Raw genomic sequence first — 24,095 nt, 5'->3', positions numbered from 1 at the left:
CGGTCCCTACAGTCAAACATGGCGGAGGTTCCCTGATGTTTTGGGGTTGTTTACTGCCTCTGGCACTGGACTGCTTGACTGTGTGCATGGCATTATGAAGTCTGAAGACTACCAACAAATTTTGCAGCATAATGTAGGGCCCAGTGTGAGAAAGCAGGGTCTCCCTCAGAGGTCATGGGTCTTCCAGCAGGACAATGACCCAAAACACACTAGAAAATGGATTGAGAGAAAGCACTGGAGACTTCTAAGGTGGCCAGCAATGAGTCCAGACCTGAATCCCATAGAACACCTGTGGAGAGATCTAAAAATGGCAGTTTGGAGAAGGCACCCTTCAAATATCAGGGACCTGGAGCAGTTTGCCAAAGAAGAATGGTCTTCTTTCCAACAGAGCATTGTAAGAAACTCATTGATGGTTACCGGAAGCGGTTGGTCGCAGTTATTTTGGCTAAAGGTTGTGCAACCAAGCATTAGGCTGAGGGTGTCAATACTTTTGTTTGGCCCACTTTTGGAGTTTTGTGTAAGATGATCAATGTTTTGCTTTTTGCTTCATTCTCTTTTGTGTTTTTTCATTTTCAGGAAGAAACTGAGTATTATCTGACAGAATTGCAGGGGTGTCAATACTTTTGGCCACAACTGTATTCAATGTTTGCATTGTAAGGTGGCAGATAGACAGGTACTGGACAGGAGGTATGTGTGACAGAGGTGCCAAGCGTCTGTGATGTAGGTGTCCATAAGAAGAAAATAAAGGAGGGTGGCACTCTCAGTTCTGGTAAAAAAAAAACCTTTATTGCATGTCCTTTAAAGGGAACCTGTCAGCAGGATTGTGCACAGTAACCTACAAAAAGTGTCAGGTTGGCGCCGTTATACTGATTACAATGATAACTTGGTTGACGAAATCCGTCTTGTTGTTGTGTAATCTTTAATTTCAGTTTTGAGTAAATGATATGCTCGTGCTCCGGTTTGGTCTGTGGAGGGTCTTCATGTGGTGTTCTGAAAGGTATTCATCAGTATGGCTTCTGACAGGTCACTGATCCCTCAGTGATCTGCCCCCTATTTTACATACTAAATATTAACTATATTAAAAAAAACAAAAAAAACCCACCTTAAGCAGGCAGGCCGCGGCACCTAGGCTGCAGCCTGATCACATGCATTTACCATATTTTTGCGGACTATAAGATGCACTGGACCATAAGACGCACCCCAAATTTGCAGAAATAGAAAAATTAATGCGTCAAGTGTGGATCTGTCTTACAGTCCGATTTCAGCTTAGCAGAGAGGGGTGGGTGGGGATCGGCAGCGCTGGTGGAGCGGGGTCACAGGAGGTGTTCTGTGGTCTGGTGATGATCAGACACTGATCCCAGGCTGGTGCGGCAGTGCCCGGTGGTGCAGAAGCTCCGCCGACATTTTGTGAAAGCCCGGAGCTCCCTGCACATCCGTTGTTGAAATGCGGTGGCCTCCGGGAAAATGGCCACTAGAGGCGGCGCATGCAGAGATTGAGAAAAAAAATTTGGAAAAAAAAGTGTGTCTTTAAATTAAATTAATAACAAAAAAAAAAATCTGTGGCAAAATGGCGCCGGCCGCACCTACGCAGTAGCACCTATTGGCGATCCGATAGATGATACTGTGCAACCGGCTCCATCTTGCTAGAGAAAAAAAAAATTGACAAGACAGCGCAGATAGGTGCCACTGTGCAGGCTCGGCCGGTGCTATCTTAGTGGAGACAATTTTCTTTTTGTCTAGCAAGATGGTGCCGCTGGCGCATGCGCAGTTGCATCTATCAGATCACCGATAGCCGCTACTGCGCAGGCACGGCCAGCGCCATATTGTCACAGATTTATTTTTTCTTAATGGTTTTATTTGTAACATCAAATAAAAGAAATGAATGCACGTTATACATGCAATCGTGCTGCCTGCTGAAGGTGATTTTTTGCTTTAAATATACATAATATTCGTTTATGTAAAATAGGGGGGAGGTCACTGAGGGCTCAGGGACCTGTCAGAAGCCATATAGATAAATAGCTAAACACAACACCACATGAAGACCCCCACAGGCCTCCCCGGAGCATGAGAATATCATGAACTCAAAACTGAAAATAAAGATTAAACAACAAGAACCACAAGACCGATTTCATCACTGCAGGTATCATTTTAATTCAATCACAATGGTTTGCCCCAAATGACAACCCGTGTCTCAAAGGGTTAAAGTACCACACTAAACAATTAATCTCATTAATGGAAACCACTGAGTGAAAAAAAAGGGTCCCCAACACTGGTACTTTATCGAATAAACAATATATCTTTATTTATATAAACAAAAACATAGTAAAGAGAAGGTGCTAGATCCAAAAAGAAGAGGGACTGCAATGCCCTTGGGTCTCCTACAAACAAACCCACTGATGCAATATAACCCTAATTGGTAAACTTTTACCCACTTGCAGCAGTATCCTAAGATAATTATATTGGCAATACGCAATAGGAATTCACTATCACTAGAAATTGCTGTGGTTTCATAACTGCAGTGGATGAGCGTGTTTTACATACAGGTGACGGGTAGGTGGAGATTCCTGGGTGTCCCTCTGCCCCGACGCGCATTTCGCTCTGCTTCTAAGGGAGGCGTCTCCACTGCGGTTATGAAACCACAGCAATTTCCAGCAGCCAGGTGTGTAATAGCCTACATTTTGGACATTTTCTTTGAATGTACTTATATATATGCCTAAGCTGACAATATTTATTTGGAGAGTTCACATTGTTCCATTGTTATGACATCACATTCCTTGGTTGCTTAGTGATTCCTATTGCGCATTGCCAATATAATTATCTTAGGATACTGCTGCAAGTGGGTAAAAGTTTACCAATTAGGGTTATATTGCATCAGTGGGTTTTGTTTGTAGGAGAGGGGTGCAACGTTAGTCCGCCTCCACGTGGTGCACCCTGGGTAACGCTAAAGGACTAACAATTATGACAACCAAACAATCAAATTACATCTAGATCTCTTGGTCAATATATTTTACATCATTTCGACTCTGATTTCTGTTCCTTTGTCCCCTTTCAATCACTGTTTATTGTTTGTTATTTATTCTTATATGATGTTAAAATATATGTTCATTGCCGTCCCTCTTCTTTTTGATCTAGCACCTTCTCTTTACTATGTTTTTGTTTATATAAATAAAGATATATTGTTTATTCGATAAAGTACCAGTGTTGGGGACCCTTTTTTTTCACTCAGTGGTTTCCATTAATGTGATTAATTGTTTAGTGTGGTACATTAACCATTTGAGACACAGGTTGAGTCATTTGGGGCAAACCATTGTGATTGAATTAAAATGATACCTGCAGTGATGAAATCGGTCTTGTGGTTCTTGTTGTTTAATCTTTATTTTCAGTTTTGAGTTCATGATATTCTCATGCTCCGGGGAGGCCTGTGGGGTATCATTTTAATCAGTATAACAGCGCCAACCTGACACTCTCTGTAGGTTACTGAGCACAATCCTGCTGAGAGAAAAGTGGAAGACTGCATGGACGGACGACAGGCGTTGCGCACCCCGAGATTAAATGGGTCCTGTGTGTCACAAAAAAAATGAGGCCACCAGATGCGTTTCAAACACCTGAATAGGTGTGCCTGAACGGGTGAGCTCGTACCTCTAAATGGACTACTTACTTTTATGTTGTCCCTTTTTGCTAGAAAAGGTCGATTTGTTTTGTTAACCTGAATGGTTTACGGACAATTAATAAACCGCACATTTGTTTTCAACTTAACAACCGGATCCTTGTGTGTGCACCAGCGTCTACCAGAGAGCTGATCCCTTACAGCATATAGCAGCACTTCAGAGTGCAGATGTAAAAGTTTCTTGGTAACGGGATATTGAATAGTTGTGATCGCTTGCACCTGTTCACACTTGCTTTGTTCTGTTTGGAGGTGCTGGTCAGTTTTTTTTTAATATTTTTAGATCAGTGTCCATCCAGGCAATTAAAATTTTGTCTTTATGAAGGTGTTCAACCAAACAATACTAATGTGTGATTATACCGGAGTACATGTAATATAGCGATTACTAATTCATTAAGAGAACCTCAATGTCTTAGCTTTCCTAAAGAAATGGAAGGCTTACCACAGAGCAACACCTTTGGTGCCAAAATATTTTTTTCTGTGATCACCGTGAGAATATTGGGGCCTATTTTCTGCAAGTTGATGAACTTTTGCACAACGCACATTTATCCTTCAATACAAACTACACAAACTATGTGACTCTGGTTACACGGCCAGCTAAAATGAAAGCGGATTATTCTTTGCCTCCAAAGAGCCAAAATAGAATGGATTCCTTCCAGTACAACCACTTCCAAGAGAATAAAAGCAATCTGGTCTGGGACAAAACGAGTAAATATAGCTTAAAGCGAACCTGTCAGCAGGATTGTGCTCAGTAAACTACAGACAGTGTCAGGTTGGCGCTGTTATACTGATTATAATGATATCTTGGTTGTTGAAATCAGTCTTGTAGTTGTTGTTTAATCTGTATTTGTAATTTTCAGTTAAAAACATTCTTGTGCTCTAGGGCGGCCTGTGAGCGGGGATTCATGTGGCGCTCTGCTTACATATTCATCTGTATGGCTTATGACAGCTCACTGATCCTTAAGTGATCTATCCCCTATTTTACATAATGCATAGAATATTGTGAGTTTTAAAAAAAAATAATAAAAAAAATCATTCATCACGCAAGCGCCGGAACTGTGGCATTATACAATAAATAATAAATGCATATATGCATATTATCCAGTCATATAGTATTGTGGGGAGAAACAAAGATGTTTTCCTCCATCAAGATGATGCCGGTAGCGCAAGAACAATAGCATCTATCGGAACGAGATACATGCTACTGCACAGGTGTGGCAGCCAGAGCAATTTTGATGAAAATAATTTGTATTAAATTATTAAATAATAAATGCATATATGCATATTATCCATTGTATCATGCTACAGCGCAGGCACCTGTGTGATGAATTAATTTTTTTTTGTATCCCCACAATATTCTGTTCAGTATATAAACTAGGGGGCAGGTCAGTGAGGTATCAGTGACATGTCATAAGCCCATAAGGATGAATATCTAAGCAGAGCACCACTTTTTTTTCCAACATTTTTGTAAACACAGCCATAGTAGGGCTAACTTTGTGGAACAAGTTGGTTGTAGTTTCAAATGACAACATTCAATTTATCATACGAAAAAAGTAGGAATTAGTCCTACCGGTAATAGTGTTTCCAGGAGTCCATCATGACAGCACCACCAGGAGGTTGTCCTTCTTATCCTTGATAGGGACAGGAACACAGAAGAGGTTAAATAGTCCCTCCCCACCGCCACCCTTCAGTGATTTTCCAAAGCACCACACCAGGATGGATGCAATACTATTTTATTGAACTTCCTCTCTACACATGTTCATATCACACATCAGACAGGAAATTCAAGGGAGGGGTATATAAGGGGTGCTGTCATGATGGACTCCTGGAACGAGTCCACCATTACCGGTAGGACTAATTCCTACTTTCCAGGATGTCCCTCCTGACAGCACCACCAGAAGAAATACCAAACAACACCTATTAAGGAGGGAACACCTCCAGTAAGGAGGGAAATAGGAGAGCAGGGCAGGCCAGACAGGTGTAGAGTGGGGGATTCAATTATTAGGGGAACAGATAGGGCAATCTGTCACAAAGACAGGGATCGTCGAACGGTGTGCTGCCTACCTGGCGCTCGAGTCCGACACATCGCTGATCGGGTGGACAGATTACTGGGAGGGGCTGGTGAGGACCCAGCGGTCATGGTGCACATTGGCACAAATGACAAAGTTAGAGGTAGGTGGAAGGTCCTTAAAGATGATTTCAGGGAATTAGGCTGCAAGCAAGGACCTCCAACATGGTATTTTCTGAAATACTGCCTGTACCACGTGCCACGCCAGAGAGGCAACGGGAGATTAGGGAGGTTAATAAGTGGCTTAAGAATTGGTGTAGGAAGGAGGGGTTTGGGTTCCTGCAGAACTGGGCCGACTTCTCAGTTGGCTACAGGCTCTACGCTAGGGATGGGCTGCACCTCAATGGGGAAGGTGCAGCTGTGCTGGGGGAGAAAATGGTTAGAAGGTTGGAGGAGTGTTTAAACTAGGGAATGGGGGGGGGGAGGGTATTCATTTTATAGGTGGGGAAGATAGTGCAGATAGAGACCTGGGCACAAATAAGGAAGGTGGCGGTGGCAGTGGCATGGGGGGTGGGGTTAGAACAGTTAGTAATTTAAGAAAGAATAGAGGTACAGAGAGGAACATCAAGTGCATGTATACTAATGCCAGAAGCCTCGCCAACAAAATGGACGAATTAGAACTAATGTTGTTGGAACATAATTATGACATGGTGGGGATATCTGAAACATGGCTGGATGAGAGCCATGACTGGGCTGTTAACTTGCAGGGCTATAGCCTTTTCAGAAATGACCGTACAGATAAGCGAGGGGGTGGGGTGTGTCTGTTTGTAAAATCGACCTTAAAACCCATCCTGCGTGATAATATAGGTGAATCTAATGAAAATGTAGAGTCCCTGTGGGTGGAGATAAGGGGAGGGGGAAAAAATAATAAATTACTGATAGGGGTTTGTTATAAATCTCCAAAAATAATGGAAGCAATGGAGAATATCCTTGTAAAGCAAATAGATGAAGCTGCGACTCAAGGAGAAGTCATTATTATGGGGGACTTCAACTACCCTGAAATAGATTGGGGAACAGAAACCTGCAGTTCCAGTAAAGGTAATCGGTTTTTGACAACTATGAGAGACAATTACCTTTCACAACTGGTTCAGGACCCAACAATAAGGGGGGCACTGCTAGACCTAATATTAACCAACAGGCCAGACCGTATATCAAATATAAGGGTTGGGGGTCACTTGGGGAATAGTGATCACAAAATAATAAGTTTTCATGTCTCCTTTAATAAGATGTGTAGTAGAGGGGTGACAAGGACACTAAACTTCAGGAGGGCAAATTTCCAACAGATGAGAGAGGATCTTGGTGCAATTAACTGGGACGATATCCTGAGACATAAAAGTACACAAAGAAAATGGGAGACATTTATTAGCATCCTGGATAGGACCTGTGCACAGTATATACCGTATGGGAATAAACATACTAGAAATAGGAGGAAACCAATATGGCTAAATAAAGCTGTAAGGGGTGCAATAAGTGACAAAAAGAAAGCATTTAGAGAACTAAAGGAAGTAGGTAGTGAGGAGGCATTAAATAAATACAAAAAATTAAATAAATTATGTAAAAAGCAAATCAAGGCAGCAAAGATTGAGACAGAGACTCATTGCTAGAGAGAGCAAAAATAACCCCAAAATATTCTTTAACTACATAAATAGTAAGAAACTAAAAAATGATAGTGTTGGCCCCCTTAAAAATAGTCTGGGTGAAATGGTGGATGAGGATGAGGAAAAAGCCAATATGCTAAATGACTTTTTTTCATCAGTATTTACAAAAGAAAATCCCATGGCAGCCAATATGACTAGTGATAAAAATTCCCAATTTAATGTTACCTGCTTAACCCAGCAGGAAGTACGGCGGCGTCTAAAAATCACAAAAATTGACAAATCTCCGGGCCCGGATGGGATACACCCCCGAGTACTGCAGGAATTAAGTACAGTCATTGATAGACCATTATTTTTAATCTTTAAAGAGTCCATAATAACAGGGTCTGTACCACAGGACTGGCGTATAGCAAATGTGGTGCCAATATTCAAAAAGGGGACAAAAACTGAACTCGGAAATTATAGGCCAGTAAGTTTAACCTCTACTGTGGGTAAAATCCTGGAGGGCATTCTAAGGGATGCTATACTGGAGTATCTGAAGAGGAATAACCTCATGACCCAGTATCAGCACGGGTTTACTAGGCACCGATCATGTCAGACTAATTTGATCAGCTTCTATGAAGAGGTAAGTTCCGGTCTGGACCAAGGGAACCCCGTAGATGTAGTGTATATGGACTTTTCAAAAGCTTTTGATACGGTGCCACACAAAAGGTTGATACATAAAATGAGAATAATGGGGATAGGGGAAAATATGTGCAAGTGGGTTGAGAGTTGGCTCAGGGATAGGAAACAAAGGGTGGTTATTAATGGAGCACACTCGGACTGGGTCACGGTTAGTAGTGGGGTACCACAGGGGTCAGTATTGGGCCCTCTTCTTTTTAACATATTTATTAATGACCTTGTAGGGGGCATTCAGAGTAGAATTTCAATATTTGCAGATGACACTAAACTCTGCAGGGTAATCAATACAGGGGAGGACAATTTTATATTACAGGCTGATTTATGTAAACTAGAAGCTTGGGCTGATAAATGGCAAATGAGCTTTAATGGGGATAAATGTAAGGTCATGCACTTGGGTAGAAGTAATAAGATGTATAACTATGTGCTTAATTCTAAAACTCTGGGCAAAACCGTCAATGAAAAAGACCTGGGTGTATGGGTGGATGACAAACTCATATTCAGTGGCCAGTGTCAGGCAGCTGCTACAAAGGCAAATAAAATAATGGGATGCATTAAAAGAGGCATAGATGCTCATGAGGAGAACATCATTTTACCTCTATACAAGTCACTAGTGCGACCACACTTAGAATACTGTGCACAGTTCTGGTCTCCGGTGTATAAGAAAGACATAGCTGAACTGGAGCGGGTGCAGAGAAGAGCAACCAAGGTTATTAGAGGACTGGGGGGTCTGCCATACCAAGATAGGTTATTACACTTGGGGCTATTTAGTTTGGAAAAACGAAGACTAAGGGGTGATCTTATGTTAATGTATAAATATATGAGGGGACAGTACAAAGACTTTTCTGCTGATCTTTTTAATCATAGACCGGTGACAGGGACAAGGGGGCATCCTCTACGTCTGGAGGAAAAAAGGTTTAAGCATAATAACAGACGCGGATTCTTTACTGTAAGAGCAGTGAGACTATGGAACTCTCTGCCGTATGATGTTGTAATGAGTGACTCAGTGCTTCAATTTAAGAGGGGACTGGATACCTTTCTGGAAAAGTATAATATTACAGGGTATATATATATTAGATTCCTTGATAAGGCGTTGATCCAGGGAACTAGTCTGATTGCTGTATGTGGGGTCGGGAAGGAATTTTTTTCCCCATGATGGAGCTTACTCTTACCACATGGGGTTTTTTTGCCTTCCCCTGGATCAACATGTTAGGGCATGCTAGGCTATGGGTTGAACTAGATGGACTAAGGCTACTTTCAGACATAGCACATTTTTGAGCGCTATTTTGCGGGCGCTTTTCAAAAATGCGCAATGTCATTTTCGTCTGCCGGCAAAGTGAATGAGAAATTCAGTTTGCCGTTCAGACACACCGCAAAAAAACGCGGCGCTTTGGTCTGCAAACACGCCGGCGTAAAAAGAATTGACATGTCAATTCTTTACGCAGCGGCGTGTCTGCGTATCCCCATAGGGCCCCATATTACCGTCCACACACAGCGCCTTTGTCCTGGGTGTCGGCGTCTTTGTACGGAGGCATATCTCCCAACCGTCCCGGATCCCACGGGGCTGTCCTGATTTTGACAGCCAGCCCCGGGATCCCGGGCGGGACACTAATGTCTCCTCCCGACCGAACCCGCCCCCACCCCCCCCCTTCCCGCCCCCTGTGTGTGCGGCGCTGCCACGCTGAGGAAGAGAGCCAGCAGCGATCAAGATGAGAGGTCAGCGACTCACTTCCTCCTGTGTGTGCACGGAGCTCCGGCGTCTCCTGCTCTTAGCTGGTATCCCGGCAGAGAAGGAGAGACGGGGGAGGTGCCGGGACAGTGCAGAGCTGTGAGCAGCCGGAGAAACTGAAGAGCTGCAGTGCACATGGACAGATCAGCCGCCCCTGCACCACAGAGGAGATTGTGTGTGTGTGATGTGTGTGTGATGTGTGTGTGTGTGTGTGTGTGAGATGTGTGATGCTGCATTTGTGCGTGTGTCATGTGTGTATGAGGTATCTGGTGTGTGTGATGGCTGTGTGTGTGATGGCTGGGTGTGTGTGTGTGATGGCTGAGTGTGTGTGATGGCTTTACTTTATTTTCAGTACACAATGCTGAAAAAAACGCAGCTGCAAAAAACGCAGTGTGTGAAAGCAGCTGCGTTTTTTGCCTGTGTAAAAAAACGCAGGTAAAGCAGCAGCAAAATACGCACGCGTAAAAATACGCAGCAAATATGCTGTGTGTGAAAGTAGCCTTAAAGTCTTCCTTCAACCTTAATAACTATGTAACTATGTAACTATTAGGGCGGGATTACCGCTTGGAGGACTTTCCTCCCAAAGGCCGTCTGTTGATTTGACAGAACGTCCAACTTATGATGTCTGCACAAGGTATTTAAATTAGACCAAGTCGCAGCCCTGCATATCAGGTCCATGGATGCCACAGCACACTCTGCCCATGAAGCCGAGATTGCTCTCAACGAGTGAGCCCTGAGGTTTTCTGGGGGAGTCTTTCCCGCCAAGACATGCTGCACAAATGGTAGACTTTATCCATCTGGCTAGAGTAGCTTTTGATACATTCTTCCCCTTATTCTTCCCAGCCATCTGGACAAAGATATTTGAGTCCACTCTCCAGCTCTCTGTGAGCTTTAAATATTGCAGAACTGTCCTTTTTGGAGTGAAGAGAGCGCTCTTTCTCGTTGTTGTAGTTTTGACAGAAAGTAGGTAATACGATCTCTTGATTTCTGTGAAAGTCAGTAACTACTTTGGTAAGAAATGCAGGATCCAATGTTAAGATGATACAGTCCTCCCGGATCTTTAAATATAGGTCTCTTATGGAAAGGGCCTGGATTTGTCCTATACGCCTTGTCGAAGTTATTGCACTAGAAAGAACCAGCTCCTTTTGGGCCAGTATGCGACTATTAGGATTACTGATGCATGACTCTGCTGTATCTTCCTCAGAACTCTCGGTATTAGAGTGAGTGGTGGGAAAGCAAAAGCAAGTTCCATATCCCACCTCTGTGTCAAGGCGTCAACCGTCATTGGATTGTCTCCTGGATTTAACCAAAATAATTATTTTGTCTTTGTATTCCTCCTTGAAGCGAATAAGTCTATTTGTGGTGTGCCCCAGTACCGGGTTAGCTGAACAAAGACGTCTTCGTTTAGAGACCATTCCGAGGGTTGCACCTTTTCCCTGCTGAGAAAGTCTGCCACCTGATTTTTTGAGCCTTTAATATGTACTGCTGTGATGGATATCACCGTGAGTTCTGTCCAGGAAAATATTGTCTCTGCTAAGTCCTGCAAGTGACGGGTGCCTCAGACCTCCCTGATGTAGTAGGAAGGATACTGTGGTCAAGTTGTCCGAGAAGATCCTGAAGTGACGCTCGTGTAATTCCTCTTGGCATCTTCTCAGTGCTTCCCAAATTGCTCTGAGTTCCCGGAGGTGTGAGGAACTGTTGCGTACAGATGTGGGCCATGTTCCCTGGGGGTAATGTCCTATGTGAGCTCCCCAGCCCCTGAGGCTAGAGTCCGTAGTGATGTTTACGCATGGGAACACTCTCCAGGGCCTTCCTTCCTCGAGGTTTGCTATACTGGTCCACCGTGACAGAGACTGTTTTACCTCTCCGGATAGTAACATCCTGTTGTCCAACGAAGCCTTCTTGTCGTCCCATACTGAAAGGACCTCCCATTGTAGGATCCTTGAATGAAATAATAATAATAATCTTTATTTATATAGCGCCAACATGATCCGCAGCGCTTTACAGTCTCCATTGGACGCTGGGAATACATGAAGTCATTAGACCTAGAACCCTCATGGCTTTCCTGATAGATATGTATTTTCACTTTTGTATCGCCCGAACCTCTTGCCTGATGGTTTGTTGTTTTTGCACTGGAAGGAATGAGTACTCCTGTTCGGAGTCTAGAAGTGCCCCCAGAAACGTTTTCTTTCTTTCTGGCCTGAGACTTGATTTCTTTAAGTTTATTACCCACCCCAGCCTCTGCAGGAGTGACGTGGTTGATGTTAAAGATTCTTCAATCTGTTGTAGCGAGTCTGCCACCAGCAGAAGGTCGTCCAGGTACGAGAAGATGAGAATGTTCTTTTCTCTAAAGAAAGCAATAACTTCTGCCATGAGTTTTGTGAATATATGTGGAGAGGGGGAGAGACCAAAGGCCAGGCACCGGAACTGGAAATGATGTATTCTCCCTTGATATTTTATCGCAAACCTGAGGTGCTTTCGATGTGAGGCATGGATGGGTACATGGTAATAAGCACTTTTGAGATCTAGCGTGCTCATTACTGAGTCCTTCCTTATCAATGGTATGATTGATCTGAGAGACTCCATTTTGAACTGCTTGTAATTTACCCACCAGTTTAATGGTTTTATGTTTATTATTGTTCGGTATTCCCCTCCTGTTTTTTTTTTAAATGGAAAACAGACTGGAATAATCTCCATGAAATTGTTGGGAATGGGGCACCTGAACTATGACCCGCAATTCCATAAGCTTCTGAATATCCTTTAGAAGCCTTTGATGGACCGCTGGAGACTGGGCACTTGTTAGGCAGTGTTTTTGGGAGGTGACTGGGTGAGCTCTATCCTGTACCCCTGAGCACCCATCTGCAGCATCCACAGATTCTGGGTGATCTCCTGCCAACCTTCCAGGAAGTACTGCAGTCTCCCCCCGATACCTTTGGCGTCATTGTCTGCTGGGTCTTGAGCCCTGGTCTCGAAAGAAGCCTCTACCTTTGCCACCCTTGGGGTAGCTCTATCTACCAGACTTCCCCTTTCCTTTATAGTCCTGCCTAGGGTGGGAGAGAGTCCTCGAAAGGATGGCATTTTACTTGGTTTTTGTGCAGGAAACTCCTTTTTATCAGATGCTTTCTCCAGCAACTCATGTAAAACTGGTCCAAATACATGTAGGCCTGAGAATGGTATTGAGCAAAGTTTGTTCTTTGACTGGGTATCCACCATCCAAGATCTTAGCCACAGAGCCCGCCTTGCTGCATTTGATTGAGCGCATTATTTCTGGCTAAAAATGGACTGAATCTGCTGATGCATCTGCCATAAAGTCGGTTGCCATTCTTTTTTTTTAATCAAATAGTTTTTATTGATTATAAAGTGCAATAAACATTTAACAATAATACATGTGTTTTTCAATTCCCCCCCAACATTAACCCCCCCTTCAGTTGCCATTCTTAATAATGGTAGTGATCTCAGGATTTCCTCCCTGGGAGCCCTGTCTTTAATGTGGCTTTCTAGCTCATCCACCCAAAGACTCATAGATCTAGCTATTGAGGTGGCTGCTATGCTTGCCTTCATGATGGCTGCAGATGAGTCCCAGGCTTTCTTAAGTAGGTCTTCCGATCTTTTGTCCATCGGATCCTTCAGGCCAGATGAGTCTTCAAATGGGATGGCTGTTTTCCTAGAGACTAGCCACAGGAATGTCGATTTTTGGTATGGACTCCCATACCTTAGGGTACTGTCACACAGTACCATTTTGATCGCTACGACGGTACGATTCGTGACGTTCTAGCGATATCGTTACGATATCGCAGTGTCTGACACGCAGCAGCGATCAGGGACCCTGCTGAGAATCGTACGTCGTAGCAGATCGTGTGGAACTTTCTTTCGTCGCTTGATCACCCGCTGACATCGCTGGATCGTTGTGTGTGACAGCGATCCAGCGATGTGTTCGCTTGTAACCAGGGTAAACATCGGGTAACTAAGCGCAGGGCCGCGCTTAGTAACCCGATGTTTACCGTGGTTACCAGCGTAAACGTAAAAAAACAAACAGTACATACTCACATTCCGGTGTCTGTCCTCCAGCGTCTCAGCTTCTCTCCACTGTGTGAGCGTCTGCCAGCCGGAAAGCGAGCACAGCGGTGACGTCTGACGTCACCGCTGTGCTTGCCGGCTATGGCGCTTACACAGTGGAGAGAAGCAGAACGCCGGGGACAGACACCGGTATGTAAGTATGTACTGTTTGTTTTTTTTACGTTTACGCTGGTAACCACGGTAAACATCGGGTTACTAAGCGCGGCCCTGCGCTTAGTTACCCGATGTTTACCCTGGTTACCGGGGACTTCGGCATCGCTCCAGCGCCGTGATTGCAACGTGTGACCGCAGTCTACGACGCTGGAGCGATAATCATACGATCGCTGCGACGTCACGGATCGTGCCGTCGTAGCGATCAAAATGGTACTGTGTGACAGTACCCATAGTCTCTTCCGGATTGAAGGGAAGGCCGTACTTAAAATCCCTTGGGATTACTAGCTTCTTTCCCACGTCTTCCCATTCTTCCAGTATCATTGCCGTTATGTGGTTTTTAACTGGAAATACTCTACGAGCTCTCAGGCCGCCAAACATTTTGTTTTGTCAATGGTTCCATGGAGTCCTCGACCTTCATGGTACTCCTAACAGCCTGTAGGAGCAGGTCAGTGTTTTCGGACGAAAACAGATATCTTTTCCGTTCTTCTGGAAGTAATACCGAAGAACTCTCGCCCTCACGAGAGTCCGGATCAGAATACCCCGATATTTCTCCTTCCTCTGAACTTGGATCCATGTCCCATCTGGGTCTCTTAGGACAGGGAGATTGGGATGGCACTAACGCTGAGACAGTAGCCTGAATCTCATCTCTGACCATGGTCCTTATATTGGTCAGTAAGGAAGTCTGCTCGTCTTTAAGCAGTTTAGCAATACATGCTTCACATAGCTTTTTCTCATGTCCCTCTGGGAGTCTGGCAGTACATAACGAACATCTACTAGCCTTCTTTCTGGCAGTTGAAGTGGACCGCCTAGGCATCTCCTTGTCCTAAAAGATAATGTAGAAAGAAGGCCCTGTAGCTATTGGATCTAAAGCCCAGCTAAGCAACCCTTACCACATTCTACTCATATGGTCTGTGGATGGCTCTAAGGACTGGACGTCAGGACGGCTAGCACTCTCCATCTACTAAGTGAGATGTGCTGTCAGTTGTCCGACATTAAGTAGTCTGCCTTACCCAGCTTCAAGACATCGGATTCATCCTCCTTCCGAGCCTTCTGTCAATCTTGGTGTTGCAGGTACTCAGCCGGACTGCGCAAGCCTCATCTGGAACGCACGCCGACCAGCACAGAATCACCTGCACTCCGCACCATGTTCTCCTGGGGATCCCAAAGACACGTCCCCAGGTCCTGACCCAGCACGCCCAAGCCAATACGGAGCACCGGAAGTCGTGCTCCCCAACTAGGCCCGGGATCCCGGTCATGCCCCCGGATGAGGTCACCGGCGCTCCTCCTGATGACGCGGCGCGCCGGAAGTCCAGGAGACGCCGGCCGGTAATTCTGCCTCTCCGGGCCGGTCCCGGTATCCAAAGGCCACGGCTCCCGGAACTCGTAGCCAGCGTGCCCCCTGACCCGGAAGTTCCAGCCTGAGAAGCCGGCAACCTGGGACACCACAGCAGCAGCCGCTGCCCAGAGCCCCCTGGGGAGGGATGCAGCAGATACCAGGAGCACACAGCTCCACTGGTATCAGCAACGCTGTGGCGTCTATCAGTCCGACCGAGACTCCACCAGCCCAGAGACCCCAAGAGAGGGATATGGCTGCTCCCGGGAGCCTCCCGCTCAACCGGACCCAGATACCCCTCGGCACCAGGTACTTTTGATCTTCGCAGCGCTCCTCTCCTGCGTCTGTCCCCGATAGGGACAGGAAAAACAATGAGGGGTGGTGGTGGGGAGGGGCTATTTAACCACATCTGTGTTCCTGACCTTATCAAGGATGAGAAGGACAACCTCCTGGTGGCGCTGTCAGGAGGGACGTCCTGGAAACGAAACATTTGAAAATTGAAAGAAATCCCACAAAATTTTGCAGATTCCTTTATGCTGCCAAAACCTTACTGTTCCATCAATGCAAGGACTCGCCAAGACCTTCGAAGATGTCTTGTGGCATTTGGAATCAAGACTTTATCATTCAGATGCTCCTAGATAATCTTATAAATGTGCCCCTGCTGTGTACTGTGTAATGGCTGTGTCTGACAATACAGGAACATGGTCTGATCATAATACAGCTCCTAGGCAAGAGAGGACGCAAAAGAGAATATACAGACAGGACAGCAAGGGATCACAGCGGATTCTTTCTTTGACATAAAACATATTTTTAAACTGGCAGGGAGATGTTTTCAGAAAAAGTGGAATGTGATTGTGATTCCCTGCTATCCTGTCTGTTTACTCTTTTGCTTCCTTCCCTGCCCAGGAGCTGTGGTATGATCAGACAATGTCCCTGCACGGTCAGACACGGCCATTACACAGTACACAGCAGTGGCACATTTATAAGATTATATCAGCAACAGAACATTTTTTTAACATATCCAAATGTGGAACTTATTATTCCAAGATTAAAATGTACTTTCTTGTTACGACCACCTCTTTAAATCATCCTCACTATGAAATATTATACAATAAAAATGAAAGAAGACATACCTTGATATCTTCAGGTAAGGACAGCCATCGCACTCCAGGAAGGTTGTCAGTGAAGTGTGAGCTGCAGGCATCATAGGACTCTGGTCCCTGACTTGGGTTTGCATGTAACACGGACAGCCTCACTGTTCGCTGGAAAAACAGGCTAAAGAAATGATCAAGACGAGGCACATTTTCCGCTTGACCGAAGGCCCTGCAACACAAAAGTGGAGCCCAAATCAAAGAAACGTACACAATGCTCTCCTTGAAAGGGAAACGTCACAATGAAAAATCCTTTTGGACGTACATCATATAGCATGCACAATAACACTGTGGGAGGGACCCCGAGAACGGCTTGGCGACTACACACAACCTCAGCATACTTAGCATGACAATGTGCGCCCGCTCCTCACACCACATATCCCACAAAAAACTTGGTTGCACCTACCTATCCAAGGACTTGTACAGGAACTTTAATGTTCTAACTACATTGGCCATCATGTTCTTCAGATGCAAAAGGGAAATTCTAACAAAAAACAACAACAAAAAAGTTTAGAAGTAAAAATGTATTCTTAGGACACATTTTAGAGCAGTTTTATACAGTAAACTTCCCTTAAAAAGACATCAGGTTTATGGCACCCCATCTGAGAGCAGCATAGATTAGGGGCAGAAATTCCTCTTGGGCATGAATGCATCAGGATGTGCTCACACTATGCAGTTAACATGAGGTTAACATAGCCATATAATATATACTTTGCCATCGAAAAGCCAGTTTTCAGTGGAAAAACCACACTATGTATAAATCATTGTTCTAAGTATTACAAGAGGTCTCCTCACCTCTCGGCTGGAAGAGAAATCAGGAATAAATGTTCAGACTCCTGCCAGTAGGACACGTGGACCAACTTCTTATTGAAAACAAGAGAAGAGCTAACAAAAAAATAAAAGAACGTAAATTTCAAGAGAAGAAATGTGCCCGGATGATAGGCGCTGCAGGATTCCTTCCTTCATACGTCTGTGGATTGTGTGATATTCCACCCACTGTCAAAATGTCACCCAAAATAAGAAAACACATAGGCAGATAATAATACAGATAAAGCAAATCCTTACATAAAAGTCAAAAAGCTGGAATCTTTTTCTATGTACAAACAGAAGCATTTTCAGTCTACAGATAGAAAATAAAATAATGGCGTCATCATCACTTGATGTCCAGGGATGCGATGCAGTACAGTACTGCACCAGAGGGAGGCGCTACTGATCAGTATTACTGGAGATTTAAACTACAGTGTCCATACTGACTGGATTGATCACATTAGTTGTTGAAAATATTGTCCCGAGTGGCCACTGCATATCAATAATTGGATTTAAATTTTTATTTTGGCAAAAACGTTGATCCTAGGTTTATTCTGATTACAATACTTGGGAGTCATGAAGGGGTTCTCTTATATGGGGCAATTAATCTCAGCATCAGAGGGATTCTTTGCCTTCCAATGGACCGTCACAGTACAATACAACAATTCAACTAACTATTCCACATACCACAAAAGATGGAGTACAGCCAGCCCCTACTGTAGATTTGAAGGTTCTCCATATTTTCCTATGCATGCAAATAGTAAAAAAAAAAAAAAAACGCTTTTAAGAAAACCTAGCCGTAAATATGAACTGTGGAGGAATTACTAACAAGCACAGAGCGTGGCCGGGCGGCGTCCTGCTGAGCGGCCTCATACCAGCAACTATGGCAGATCTTCAGAACCCATGGACATGAGAGCTCCTAATCATATACCTCCGTAATCTGGACACGATGCACTGCGCATCAGCTTCCTTGTGCGTTATAGCACATCCACAGGCCAATCTGAAGCAGAAGTTTGCTCCTGGAAGTCCTGACTGGGTGAAATGTCAGCCCCAGTGGTGGCCACAGTGAGGATCACCATCTATCCCAGACATTAGAAAATAGATTCCGCCAATTTCAATTACCTAACAATAGAGGCTCCCGTTACATTTTGCAGCATATCACTTAGTGTTAGAAATAATCCTCGTATACTTTTCAGCTTCTGCGAGGCTTCCGACACCGGATACTGGTAGACAATTTCCTGCTATTAAATGAAGAGCAGTTAGCACATTTTCAGCCATGCCACAAGGCTACAATAAACAAGGACAACAAAGTAATTTCCGCATTTAGAACACAAGAAAGTATCCCTAGGCAAAGACTCCTGGCCCATGCAGCCATGGTCAAAAGTATGGAGACAACTAAATTCAGGGGGGATGAAATTTGAGGCCCTTGGCCAGGAAATCCTCCCAGCTCCCAATCCCTTCTGGCCCAGATGCTGGTATCCAGCATGCCAAGGCAAATTGCAGAAGTCTTGAAAAATAAGTTACAACACTGTAAATATTGCACCTTTGCACAAAAACTTTATTCATATAAACGTATGAAATACTTATATTTGTACTTCAGTATAGCATTAAAACACCCGAGTAAAAAAAAATCTGAAATCACTGAAGCCGAAAAAACAAAAACAAAATTTGTGCGATTCTCAAAACTTTTGCCCATGACTGTACTGAGTAAAGCGGGTACTAGACTGAAGATGTTTGTTGCCAGATCCTTGGGGTTAGCGAATATCTATGGAGATATCCAAGCTGGCCTCCTATGAGACCTACTGGCAGGAGCAGAGATGGAACACTTTGTATAAAATATAAAGGGGACAGAAAGATAGCCATCTGTCAATGTGTATGGCTAGCCCAGGCGTCTGAACGAGAGGGTAGCCCTTAATCATTTATTTTGCATACGTTAAGGAGTCTTGAAAATACATTTCATTGAGTCAAATTTATTTCATTGTACCCCAACACGGAAACCTATTTAAGGAGTCAGAACAAACTCTTAGCACACAACACTATGAAAGTTCTGGTACTTTTCTGATGTATGTCCTACTTGCCCAGGACATACATAATGGTTGACTTCCAGCTTTGTGCTCCGTTTTACGCCCTTGCCTCTTATATTTATAGACACCTATAGACAACTGTTTTATTTCAGACATTATGCATGTGTTATTTTACAAAAATAAACCTTCCATTTGCAGACCGCATATGACTATTTCTTCACGTGTCTCCAAGGGTATTGATGTGGCTTGGACCAAAATAGTAAAGATTCAAACCAGATTTACCCACTTCAAAGGCATTGCCTCCACCACTGAATAATCCCCATAGGCCGCTCTGTGTGCTCAGCATATTCCCTGACTTTACCAAACTACTGAAGTGAAAAATTAAAACAACAATCCAATGAGTGGCACATGTTCTTCTTCCCGAAGCGAAGTTTCCATTCCCCGCAATAAGGGATTGGTAGCAGTGAGGATTTCATTGCTGTCGGGGCCGATCGCATGTGTGGCAGCACATCCCTTCACGTGGGGAACAAGAACAATAACCAGAGTGTTACAAAAATAAAAAACGCCAGTGTCATGTTTCACAGCAACGGAGGCCCCAAGTTGTAGAGGGGCTTCCACAGACGGTGAGCTAGTAGCATGCACAATGGTGGACGGTACTTGTAGTACGCCCAGGCCATAAACACGTGTGAACGTTGCCTTACCTGGCCCAGTGGTGTTAGAGAAGACATCTATGTGTGATAGTTAGGCCCCTATGGTAGCATTTTCCTACTGGCCCCAAGCACATGACATGGGGAGAAATTCCTTCTGACCATAGAATTGAGCAGATTCACTGCCCAGAGATCTGGCAGCCGTATTATTAACCAGCATTCCAAAGGACAGGAATACACTATTAGCAACCAGATTAGTCAGTAATATTAGCATTTATAAGGGTGGTCTCATTCTCTGCTCGAGGAGTATACCACTCCACTTCCTCTCAGCTTCTAGGCTGAAAGGGTCCGGTGTACTCCTGATTGACGGTACGGACCAGTAGCATGGTTGCTCTCCTGGCCTGAACTGTGCCCTCTACAAGGCACCATCAGAGAAGAGCAGGAGGATGAGGCTGGCCACATCTAGCAGACTTCGCTTACAAGCTCTATAGAAAAGTACATTGCATGTCTTGCCTGGGAAACCAGCTACCTTTGATAAACTGCAAAAGGTGGCCGGTAACCTTGGCAATGAACAATAAACTAATAACTAAAAATCCGTCCACTCGAGGACAAAGAGGATTTTTAATGTATAAGGTTAGTTGTATTTACAAGCACTGCTCAATTTTACGAAGGTGAGACAACCCCTTTAAAGTTTAAACCATTTCTACATATATAACCTGTAATAAGATCTAACACATAATAACAAGCTTCCGAAGATCACACTCTGCCCTCAGTACGATCAGACAGATTGTCTGTGACTACTGTTGTTTATTCTGGAAGACTGGGAAGGTTAGAATGGTAAAATTATCTATACTCGCCAAGCAATGCTTCTATGCTGCTGCCTTCGGGCTTTGACAGACAGCAGCGACATAGAAGCATTGCTTGGCGAGTATAGATAATTTAGGATAGATAATTTTTAATTTAGACCTTCTTCAGATATACGGATCGCCACTGAAGAATATAGGACTCCATGCTGAAACTATACCGGATACAGTCATCTGGAAAGTGGGACTACCACTAAAGGTAGCCATAGGCATGCTGACCTCTATAGGTGCCATACCGTTAGTGGTGGTCCCACTTTCCAGATGACTGTATCCGGTACAGTTTCAGCATGGAGTCCTATATTCTTCTATGGCGATCCGTATATCTGAAGAAGGTCTAAACGGAGACAGAAACATCATATGTTCACTGTGGATTGCAAATAAATCAACTTTTTTCTACATCAATTGAGTGCCAAGTTCTTCATAGATATTTGCACTGTAGTAGTCATGCAACTGCTGCAGCCGGTCAACAAAAGACCTATTTTTCCAAAATTACTCCAGCTATTCTCAATAAGAAAAAAAAAATAAAAATCACAGGAAATCTTAACAATATATTTAAAACAGCAAAAATAGAGGGTGCTAGCTTCATAGTCATTAAATAACCTGCTAGAAATTGTGAAAAAAAAAACTGAATCTAAGACCGGAGCAAAGATTCTCCTACAAAGGAGACGGTCAAAGCGGATTCTTCTAATCTAATTTAATTAGGCCTCTGAATTTCAGCTCAGCAAAACAGTTTGTTACATCAGACCCTCAAGCTTTATATAAAACAAAAAGAAAATGAAAAAGGAAGAAAGCACAAAAGATACATTATGTCAATGAAAATGCCAGAAACAGGTCTCTAGGCAACAAAAAGAGAGAGAATAAGATGTAACAGGGAGTTGGCAGCACGCCGAAATCTACAAGCACCTTAAAACGGTATTCCCATCTCCAAGATCCTATCCCAATATGTAACAGGTGTAATAATAATAGGAATATTAGCAAATACCTCCAACTAGAATTGTAGTATAGTTCTTCTGATTTGTTATGTTGCTTACCCTGCAGGGCATTGCAGTAACTTAGGTATCCATGGTTACTACCACTGATACAGTGACCGTTAGTTAGCGAGTAGTGGCCATATCCATGGATACCTAAGCTACAAAAACGCCCTGCAAATCAGAAGAACTATACAACATTTTTATTTGGAGGTATTGGCTAATATTATTATTATTACACATAATACATATTTGGATTCAATCTTGGAAATGGGAATACCCCATTAAGTTATAATGTGCTGGAGCTGGCCATCTTTAGGTTACATTATCGTCTACAGGATAGAGGACAGCGACTATGGAGAAGATTTACTGATCAAAACGCTGCAGAATTCTGGCTGAACTTGAGACCCAAACTTGGCATATCTGCCGAGCATCACATTTGTTGGAAGTAGTCGGTCAGCAGCTATGGAACATGAGAACACCTAGCTCTAGGGCTGCCAATACTGGCACAGCTGTTGAGAATCGACTGCTTAATCTTTATGTTTATTAGATCACACATGTCTATTGGGGAGTCCATAGGCAGGGACGAGCTCAGACCGTCATCACTATAGACCTCCCATACCCATCACACGAATAAGGGCCAAACCCACCGATAATGATTGGTTCGGCCAACAGTAATGACTAGGACCCCCAGACAATTGGTTGTTGGGGGAGATAAGGATCTGGCATGTCCGATATCAGATGGACGATCCTTTTGTTCTCCCTGAGATAAGGTGCAGCTGGACGGTCTGGCAGAGACTGGCCCATAGAGAACACAGGAGCGCTCACCAAGCTAAACGATCGGCTGACATCCGTCTAATGTGCTTGGACCCTAAAGTGCCAAATGCTTCCCCTGCTCTTACTGGACTGATGGCCCTCATTGTGGCTGCTGCTGACATCCTATACTCCCACCAGCGAGCAGCGGCCTCACTAAATGACAGTATGACCCATTGTATCTGGAACCATTCAGCCAATGCATAAAACTGGTTTGGGGCTATTGAGCATTCAGTAGGGCTGGCCATAGACATTACATTGGATTGGCTAATGTTAAAGAAGTTGTCCACCACTTGGACAACAACTTGTCATATGGCACACTTGGCCCCGATAAAATAAAAAAAGCCTATACTCCCCTCCCGAGCTGGTGCTGTCCCCGTGGTGTTGGCACTAGCTCTCCCGGGGCTCCCATGCTGTTGTTGTGACACGTGACCCTGGCACCCAATCAGCTCTGGCGTCACTGTCCCCGCCTCTTTTCGAATTGAACATGAACAGGAAGTCAGAGATCAGCTACAGCCCGGACTTCCTCTTCATGTTAAATTTGACAGGAGGCGGAGACAGAGACATCAGAGCTGATTGAGCGCCAGGGTCACGTGTCACAACAATAGCATGGGAGAGAAGGGGAAAGCGAGTGCAGACATTGCGGGAACGGCGCCGGCATGGGAGGCAAGTGTAAGCTTTTTTATTTTATCGGGGCCAAACATTGATATCATTAAGTGGTTGTCCTAGTAATGGACAACCCCTTTAAGGTTAAAGAACTGTTAAATAAGTGATCGCCTCAGTAGGTGATCACTTATTTACGGTTGTTAAATAGTTCACCGTAATAGCTCTTTTTGTTTAGTGTTACTTTCACCAAGAGGGAGTGGCTCACAATCAAATAAGCAGAGCAGTCTAAACACGCCCCCTGAGAATCTGTGAGCCACACCCACTTATTAAACACTGTAAAGACTAGAACCAAATTAAAAGGCCCATATCTCTTAAACAGCACAGCACATTGGATTTGAAGGAAAATAAAAAAAAAACCATTCAGAGAAATGGGACTACACTAACAGCAAATACTGGCGAGTTTGGACCCGATGCTAGGTCCTAGGTTTCTTTTCAGAGGGAATGTAAATTCTCCAATTACATCAAAGCATCACTAACAAGTGAGGATGCCCTTAGCCCATAAAGACTGGAGAGTATGTATGTGAAATCAGTAATGGGTCATCCAGGAAAAGAGTAGGTATGCCATAGAAGATCAGGTAGGCAGAGGTCAACCTTTAGGATCCAACGCAGCAGAATGGACTTGTGGCAGACACCTCACAGGTCAGATATCAGGCCATATTCCAACCATGTAATGGATCTGTTATGCATCTGCCAAATAGTTGACATCACATAAGAATAAGCGACTCGGGGACCTGAGGTTACTGCTAGCAGCAGACTTATGCTCCCCACCACCCATAGACTACAGACAGATCAGTAGCCACACTACGTTTCCCAAGTTCACATTCTTTCTGCCACCATTCTCTTATTTTGAGCAGAAGGT

General features: G+C 44.1%; 1 protein-coding gene across 2 annotated transcripts in view; it reads right to left on the bottom strand.

Annotated features, from left to right (window-relative positions):
* Positions 1-24,095, bottom strand: part of INTU (inturned planar cell polarity protein) — a 97,470-nt gene that overhangs the window by 19,407 nt on the left and 53,968 nt on the right. For both annotated transcript variants that reach the window (XM_077279103.1, XM_077279102.1), the window contains exons 5-8: positions 18,378-18,496; positions 17,244-17,333; positions 16,855-16,932; positions 16,431-16,620 (exon numbers count right to left, since the gene is read on the bottom strand). In XM_077279103.1, coding sequence (XP_077135218.1) covers positions 16,431-16,620; positions 16,855-16,932; positions 17,244-17,333; positions 18,378-18,496 — 477 coding nt within the window. The remainder of the gene's footprint in view (positions 1-16,430; positions 16,621-16,854; positions 16,933-17,243; positions 17,334-18,377; positions 18,497-24,095) is intronic.

This window comes from Ranitomeya variabilis, chromosome 1 (assembly GCF_051348905.1).
Source record: "Ranitomeya variabilis isolate aRanVar5 chromosome 1, aRanVar5.hap1, whole genome shotgun sequence".
NCBI lineage: Eukaryota > Metazoa > Chordata > Amphibia > Anura > Dendrobatidae > Ranitomeya > Ranitomeya variabilis.
The sequence above is the reverse complement of the archived record's forward strand: the minus strand, read 5'-3'. Positions and strand labels throughout refer to the sequence as shown.